The sequence below is a fragment of the Athene cunicularia genome (assembly GCF_003259725.1).
Source record: "Athene cunicularia isolate RWA chromosome 5 unlocalized genomic scaffold, athCun1 chr5_part1, whole genome shotgun sequence".
Lineage (NCBI taxonomy): Eukaryota > Metazoa > Chordata > Aves > Strigiformes > Strigidae > Athene > Athene cunicularia.
Genome location: NW_020799101.1, coordinates 26,157,980 through 26,166,776, shown reverse-complemented (window position 1 = coordinate 26,166,776; position 8,797 = coordinate 26,157,980). Strand labels below are relative to the sequence as shown.

Here is an 8,797-nt window from a genome sequence, read left to right as displayed (position 1 = left end):
GGGGGGGGGGGGGCTGTTTTTCAGAAAGCTAGATGACCATCCAGTTCACTGCCTTATTGATAGCTCGCACTGTATTTATGCAACCTTTTCTTCAGTATTCTCTGCTTTTGGATTTTTTTAAAAGTATTTCCTTAGTTTTGTTATGTCCAGGTGTAAAATGTGCAGGCTTCCATTTTTCCCAGTGCTAACTGTGCTGTGTTATGGTTAAGAGCTGTGTCTTACTTAAGCAAAATATGATATGCCACTGTAAATTATACCCTTGACTATTGGCACAGTCAATATGTGTTCTATTGCTAATGGCATTAAGTAATACTGAGCCTTTAAAAATAAACGTCTCTGTGGTGGAAAGTTTCTCTGATTGTTTATGCAAATAAAAATCTTGGTACTTGATCTGAATCTCAAACTTCTTTTCTGTTTTTATTCAGGAATCGACGTATATTTGGCTTGTTGATGGGCACTCTTCAGAAATTTAAACAAGAGTCCACAGTTGCTACTGAGAGGGTACTTATTTTTAGTGCTATCAGATTGTAAATAATAAAGCAAAATGGTGTGATTAAGCTGCTTCAGATAGGAATGAAAATTCCCTGGAGTGTAGGTTGCAGGTGCAACAAATTGGTAAGAGTGCATGTAGGTTTCTGTTTGGTTTAGTTTAGTGAAATTGGAGTAGGAGGCAGGAAAGGGACTGGAAACAGTTTCATGACATTATAACACTCTTTCTGACCACCGCAGAAGTGAAAAGGCAAGGTTTTGTTGATTTTATTTTTTTTTTTTCAATCACTGTACATCTTAAAAACATGTAGAACACAAAATACTTTTTTCTTTCTTGTTTATAGTATTTGGGGATCATTTCAAAGTAAATGGATTTTAATTGGGTAACTCCTTAATAGATCATAGGCTACTTCTGTAAATAATGGTGATTCAGTATTGCTGAAGCAGTGCCTACCCTGATGTGTTCCAGATGTTTAAATTATAACCAAGTATACAGAAATATATGGTTGTATTATGCTGTGTGTTTGACTACAAATGGCTTCCCCCTCCCAGTGTAGATAACAAGAATTCCTGTTTTTAATAAATGCATATGTGAATGTACTGAAGTGAAGGTTTATCATAGCTTAGTGGTAACTTCAAAGAACTTGTATATAGGATGGTGGTAACTTTATTCCTAGCATGCTCTTTTAGATTGTGGAGGGTATAGTATCTGTTTACTGTTGCCTGAAATGGGTTATTCACTAAATACTAAACCTTTAGATTAAAAACAGGATTTGAAAGTTCTACTCTTGGGAGTCTGGTGGAAGCAGATACAAAGTTTAAACTTAAAATCTTTTCTGTGTTGTTGGTATTGATTATTTTCAGATTCAGTATTTTGATATCTTACTGTTTTATCTAATTTATCATGTAGTACATGAGGAAGGACCAAAGTTCTCTGTTGCCTGCTTGCCTTTCAAAACTATTGATTAGGAGGTCTAGAAAGATGGAATCCTTGTCTAATATATAGTACTATGTGTTTGCATAAAAAGACTTTGAGGAGTTACTGTTCTTCATAACATTTTTGTGAGAATTTGTACAGGCATTGTTCTCTTCGTACATAAAAACTTAGTATAAATCAAAGTAGAGGCCTGAGGGGTTTTAAGATACAGCTGTTCTGTTGTCCGGGCTCTAAATTGTTGAGATTTTTTCTATTAGACAACTGTTGTACAGTATGAGCATATAGCTGCCTAGGACATAAAACCAAGGAATTCCTGGATTATAGTAATATATCTAATTAGTGAGAAATAGACTGAAAGTATTTGCAGTGTAAATTGTTTTGTTGGTTACAAACACCAGTTTGCAGTCCTTCATTTGTTTCTGGGGGAGTTGGCTTGTTTTCTGTCTGAGTGGAATACTTGAAATCTTTCTTTTTTTTCTGCCAGTGGGGAAGAATGACATGTTGAAGCTTGTACTGAAAATTCAAATCCAAATTGAATGATAGAAAAGCAGACAGAAATGCACAGGGGCTTGTAGTTTTATAGTTAAGCCACAGAAAATTAGGTGCCAGCAAGCAATTAAACTCTTTTCTTCCATTACCTGTAATTTAGGAGATCTCTTTTAATGTATTTTTAGGAATGCCTTTAAAGGTGTAAATAAGTCAAAACTTTAATTGGACCAAATTAGAATGCTATCTTGATTTAGAAAAAATATTTAAGATATTTCTTTATTTATCTTAGCAAAAGAGACGACAAGAAATTGAACAAAAACTTGAAGTGCAGGCAGAGGAAGAAAGAAAGCAAGTTGAAAATGAAAGGCGAGAACTATTTGAAGAAAGGCGTGCTAAACAGACAGAGCTGCGGTTACTGGAGCAAAAGGTTGAGCTTGCTCAGTTGGTGAGTTTTAGTTTTGCTCTTGAGCTTTCTCTTGTTCAAACTATTATTGTGTATCTTAGGGTTATGTCCTTTCATTTCTCAGCAAGAAGAATGGAATGAACATAACGCTAAAATAATTAAATATATAAGAACGAAGACAAAACCCCACTTATTCTACATACCTGGCAGAATGTGTCCTGCTACGCAGAAGTTGATGGAAGAGTCACAGAAAAAGATGAATGGTAAGCGGTCTTTGTGATACAAAGGCCCTTGTTCTTGCCTCCCTTTGATTTTTGCTGTACAAATTTATTTTAAGGCTCTCTGCTTAAATACGTGAATTTTATGCTTAGGACAAACTGTATGTTCCTGCATGGGTGTTCATCACAAGTGAGCATTACTCTTTCAGTGACTTATTTTTGTTGGATGTGCTTTGATTCTCTTACAAGAAGTCAACAGAACTGTATGCATAGTCCTTTATATTAGCTTTAGTACCCAGATGTATGCCAGTGCAGCAACTTAGCTTTTGAAAATGCAGAATCTATGGATTGAAGACCCAAGGAAATGCAGGTTTTTACAAAGGATTTGAGAAGTGTTTTCTTAAGCACAGCACTAGAACTTTATGATTTATTTTTTTTTTACCTTAATGTATGTTCGTTTCTGTTTCACAGGATGACTATATTTTTTCTTTTGGAAAACATTTTAAAATACTGCAGTTGATGGTAGTCCTACTGTTCTTTTCTTTATTAAACTGAAAATGTATTGTGGGGGTTTTTTTCTTAAGGAGCTTTTCTTCATTGTGTGGGGTTGGGGGCTAAGAGAAGCTAGCTCACCTGTCTGAATAGCTTACATTATTTAAGCTTTCTTAATACCTAACCAGCTTTTTGCTGATTCTTCTAACATTGTTAACATATAAATATCAGGAAACTAAGGTATTATTTTGAGATACTGTTGGTTGGATTGATTTTAATGAAGTCCAACTCTTTTTGTTAGCTTAGATTTAGGGCTTTACTGTTCTCATACTCAGCTGAGCTGACTATCCCCTTTGTTTTCTTAAGGTGACTAGCAGTCTTTTTCATTATGCATGAATGGCTTGCTACTTCAGAATGAATAAGGATGCAGTATTTATAAGTTAAAACAATTTGATAACTTATTAGCCCATAGTTAAAGGGAAAATAGACTTCAGTGTCTGTAGATTATCTGAAACTATTATTTATGCATTTATTCCCTAGCACTCTTTGAAAGCAGGCGAAATGAATTTGCAGAACAGATTAACAAAATGGAGGCCAGGCCCAGAAGACAATCTGTGAAGGAAAAAGAACAACAGGAGGTGCAGAATGAAGAAAAGAAGGAAGAACAGAACAAGGAGCAGGAAGAGGGTAAGGTGGCTCAGCAAGTGGAAGAGTTGGAGACAGGTAATCAGCACAATGATGTAGAAATGGAGGAGGTAGGGGAGGAGAAGGGAAAAACAGGTTCAGGGCATAGCGATGCAGAGAAAGAACAGGAAGAGGAGGAGCAGAAACATGAAATGGAGATTAAAGTAGAAGAGACTACTGAGGTGAGGGAGAATGACAAGCAACAGGATGGTCAGCATGAAGAGGTCACAGTTGTAAAAGAGGAAAGTGAAAACATTCAGCCAATGGATAACGAGCAGGATTCGGCTGAAATAAATGAGGGAGATAGTGTAGAACCTGTAGAAAATGAGAATGGCAAAGAAGTGGAACCAGAAACAGAGTGTGATGCTCAGCCAGAAAAAGTATGTAATGTTAATTCTCCTGAGAAGGAGAAGGGTATCAAACCAGAAATTGAAGCTGAACCTGAAGAAAAACAGGAGAAGGCACCAGAAGCTCAGCCAGAACCTTTGGCTGAGGCTCTGTCTCAGCCACAGTCTGTGCCACTGCCACAGTCACCTCAGTTGTCTCAGTCCGCTCAGGATACAGAGCCCCAGGCAGACAAGGATGAAAATTCTGTGGTGTCTGTAAAGGTGGTTGAGGCACAGACAGAGCAGAGTCAGACACCAAGCATAGAAATTAAGAGTAAGACTAGGAGTAGAAGCAGGGGTAGGGCAGGGAACAAAACTGGTAAGAGTCATAGCCGTAGTAGCAGCAGCAGTAGTAGCAGTAGTACTTCAAGCAGTACTAGTAGTGGAAGTAGTTCCACCACTGGCAGCAGTAGCAGTCGGAGTAGTTCCACCAGCAGCAGCACTACAAGTGGAAGTACTAGCAGGGACAGTAGCAGCAGTAGCTCTAGCAGTAGTGAAAGTAGAAGTCGAAGCCGAGGAAGAGGGCATAACAGAGACAGAAAACGCAGAAGGAGCACGGACCGGAAGCGAAGGGACGCTTCTGGAGTAGATAGAAGTCACAAGTCCTCAAAAGGTGGGAGTAGAGATACTAAAAGCTCAAAGGATAAAAGTTCAAGATCTGACAGAAAGAGGTCTATATCAGAAAGTAGTCGGTCAGGCAAGAGAACTTCACGGAGTGAAAGAGACCGTAAATCAGACAGGAAAGACAAAAGGCGTTAACAGAAGAGACCAAGCTTCCTTAGCCTAATCTTTGCAGCAGAAGATTATTTGAGTGAAAGGATTCCTTGTAAGGAGGAGGAGAAGGCTGCCTTAAGAATTGCATGCTGTAAAAAATCTTTTGGAAAAATGCAGACTGTTTACGAGGCATTCTTGTACTTTTTACATAATTTTGTAAAAGGTTACTTACCAAAATTATGTGAAGTTCCTGAAAATGTAAAAATAAAAGATTAACACTCCTTTGCATCTTTTTTTAAATACCCTGTACTCATTAAGATCCTCTGTATATTTTAATAGGTAAACCTTTAAGTAGGTGTGATTGCTTCTTCTGTATCATACCCTTTTTTTTGTAGAAATAAATGTGCATTTTAAATAAATTGTTTGAGATGTCCTGTTGACAATTAAATTCCCCTTTTAGATCATATATAGGGAGACAGTGATACAGGAAACGTAAAATGTTGCTTTTCCCCTCTATTCCTTGCAAGGTTGGGAATTTTAAGACCCAGTAAAGGGAATAATCTCTCCAGTGCTGGGTAGGAAGAGAAAGTTATTGATTTGCATTTATATTTTCTGTTCTGTAATCACAAGCTCTTAGTCAGTTCTGTCTTTCAGTTTTATAAAACTTTCTCCTATCTATAGGCAAGCAGTGTTTAAATGGGAATGTGAACACTGGCCAAGATCAAGTCACTGGTTCAAGTCACTCTAGAATATGTCTCTTATCTGCCTTCTGCAGGTGCTTTGGTAGTATTTACATCTATGTTCTGGAGAGAGTTAATCTGTTTAATGATGTTCCTTGCTTTGATGGCCAGTGGAGGAAAGACTTCAGCTTGCTTCTCAACCAGGATTCTTTTTAGTTGCAGACAAATCTTTGATCCCTTCATACCACTAGGAATAATTACACTGCAGTGTTGGGGTTACCTGGGACTACCTAATACTAATGTTGTGTGCGTGCAAGAATGCTTTCTGAATGTATTTAATACAACTCAAAGTGGTATGGTGTTACCTGAAGGTGAATACTGTTTTTATATAATTTTGTATGGGAAACAATAACATCTGTTGCTCTGTTCTGTACATGTGCAAATAAATGTGGCTTTGTAGACTACTCTCTTGATGCCTATGATGTTTTCTATAACACAGGTGTATTCTCTTAGTCTTTCTATATTTAAAGTATGAATCATAATTGCAGGTGACTGTACCTTAGAAGCTCTGTATCCACAATTGTTCTTACAGGCTTTGATTAATGCCTATTAACTGAATACAAACAAACCACTGCTATAGTCTGTTCTCATGACAGGAAGAGCATTCTTGTATCATATGCCAAAATGCAAACCAGGAAGTCCTAGAAAGATTTCAGAATCGAAGTGACATGTAAGCTTATTTTAGTGTATGAAATGCCAGATATACCTTGTTGTTCTGGAACATAGAGCAGACTTCTACAAAATTCTAGTTTGAGAGGGTGTCAGTTTTTGGACTTTTCTGAACTCGGAGCAGTGACAGACATCTGTGTTCTGAAGTGCTGAACCTCCTGGATTAAAGAAATGTGTCAAACGGGATGGAGTGTTCTTTCAGCACAAATAGACACAGTGGGAAAGCTCCTCAGTCTTCCCCCTTCTAAACAAGTTCAGTACTTTATTCTGATTCTTCAGTCCATTTGCTACTTCAATATCCTATCTGCCTCCACTTCTCTACAACTGAGAATTATTTTTAGTCCTTGTTAGTAGTCTCCAACCATGGTTTCATCCCTTCAGAGCAATGTGGTGGTTTAATGTGCCTCCTCTTTTGAAGGACAAGCAAAAGTTCAAATGCCTGTTGAAGATGTTAAACATGGCAGTTTACCACAAGAAGCAAACTTTTATACTGAGTGGTTGAGTAAATGTTACTGGTTTGTGTGTTTCAACTAACCTCACATTTCAAATTGCCTTTGGAAGTCATTTTAATTTTGTCTTTTTTTTTCCTTAAAATTAGTATTTTTAAGGTTTCTTATTTTGAGCTTGAATGACTCACTGCTGTGGTGTATTTACTGTACAGGTTTAATGGCTGATACTGCAGTCATGCAAAAATAGAGAAGTAGGTTTCTTAGTCAGAAGCCACTGTTTCAGAAGAGCATATTAACAGGGGTTATACAAACTGTGGTGGGTCCTGGTAACTGAACTAGGGATTGGATTGATTATATTGTTTCAGGTTATATTATAGGCAGGAATGTATTTTTGACAAGGTGCAAACACAGGAGTTTCACTGCTGAGTACAAAGCTGATGATGTATTTGATAGTTTAATGTTTGTTAGAATAAATTTACTGCCATGGTTAAACTGGGCTGTTAATAGTTACCCTTGCTAAATCAAATCAGTTCAATGCAACTTCATTCTGCTACAGAAATAGTATAGCAGTATACTGTTAGCACAATATTCCATAATGACCTGTGTCTTTATAAAGCCGTAGTATTTTTAGGAATTGTTACATTGCCTTTGAGGTCCCATCCTCTTAGCCTGAAACAACCTCAGAGCTGTGGATAGGGCTGAGACCATGGGTGCCATTTCCTTCCTCTGCTCCCAGTCTACTATTTCAAATAGCTGACAATTTCAAGACTGAATTTGATGCAACGGTATAGGGTTTCTGAATTAAGTGCAGACAGCATGGGGTGGGAAATGATTAAAACATTTTCTTATTTCCCTTCCCCATATTGGTGAGTAGAGATCAAAGGAAAAATACCTTCTCTTTTCACTCAAGTAATGTGGCAAAAGGAATGACAGAAAAGGGGAAAAACTAAGAATGAAGTAGAGGTACTTTACATGAGTGGGCAACATACCATGTATGCTCTGTGCCTGTCTTCTGAAGTACTTCCATCAGATGGTCCCTTCTAGCTTTAAGTATAACTTTAGAATGTGGTTTGGGGTTTTTTTAATAGCTTTTATACTATGCACTGTCTATACCCTTTACTTGTCTTTTTCTTCAGTCCTGATGCAGATAAACTGGAAGACTCCAAGAATGTGTTTTTTCCACAGTGCTCCACTTGGAGTCCTTGTCAGAGTAGATTTTATACAGATCGTTCATTAATTGTAAGCTGAAACATGACTGCATAAAAGGCACACCTCTTCAAATTTCTGCTCCTTTACTTAAAGTGATGTCTTTGTGCTTAAAACACCTTCATTGTATGTATCCAAAGGAAACCTGAACATAGTTTTTCTGCAGAAAGTAGGTATTGGTGAACTAAACACCCCCCTCCAGCAAAATTCACAGAATCATCTAGGTTGGAAAGGACCTTGAAGATCATCTAGTCCAACCATTGACCTAACACTTGCAGTTCCCAACTACACCATATCCCTAAGCACTATGTTGACCCGACTCTTGAACACCTCCAGGGATGGGGACTCCACCACCTCCCTGGGCAGCCCATTCCAAGGCCCAACAACCCGTTCTGTAAAGAAATGCTTCCTAATATCTAGTCTAAACTTTCCCTGGTGCAACTTGAGGCCGTTACCTCTTTTCCTAACGCTTGTTACTTGGTTAAAGAGGCTCATCCCCAGCTCTCTGCACCCTCCTTTCAGGGAGCTGTAGAGGGCGATGAGGTCTCCCCTCAGCCTCCTCTTCTCCAGACTAAACCCCCCCAGTTCCCTCAGCCGCTCCCTGTACGACCTGTGCTCCAGACCCTGCACCAGCTTCGTTGCCCTTCTCTGGACACACTCGAGTCATTCAATGTCCTTTTTGGAGTGAGGGGCCCAAAACTGAACACAGGAATCGAGGGGCGGCCTCACCAGTGCCGAGTACAGGGGTCAGATCCCTTCCCTGTCCCTGCTGGCCACGCTATTGCTGACACAAGCCAGGATGCCATTGGCCTTCTTGGCCCCCTGGGCACACTGCTGGCTCCTGCTCACCCGGCTGTCAATCAACACCCCAGGTCCCTCTCTGACTGGCAGCTCTCCAGCCACTCCTCCCCAAGCCTGTAG

General features: G+C 38.9%; 1 protein-coding gene across 1 annotated transcript in view; it reads left to right on the top strand.

Annotated features, from left to right (window-relative positions):
• PNN (pinin, desmosome associated protein) overlaps positions 1-5,956 on the top strand; it is a gene marked incomplete at its 5' end in the record, with an annotated part of 10,063 nt that extends 4,107 nt beyond the window's left edge. The window contains 4 exons of the mRNA XM_026849290.1: positions 426-501; positions 2,205-2,360; positions 2,443-2,581; positions 3,569-5,956. Of these exons, the coding sequence (XP_026705091.1) occupies positions 426-501; positions 2,205-2,360; positions 2,443-2,581; positions 3,569-4,857 (1,660 nt within the window). The remainder of the gene's footprint in view (positions 1-425; positions 502-2,204; positions 2,361-2,442; positions 2,582-3,568) is intronic.
• Between the last annotated feature and the right edge of the window lie 2,841 nt (positions 5,957-8,797).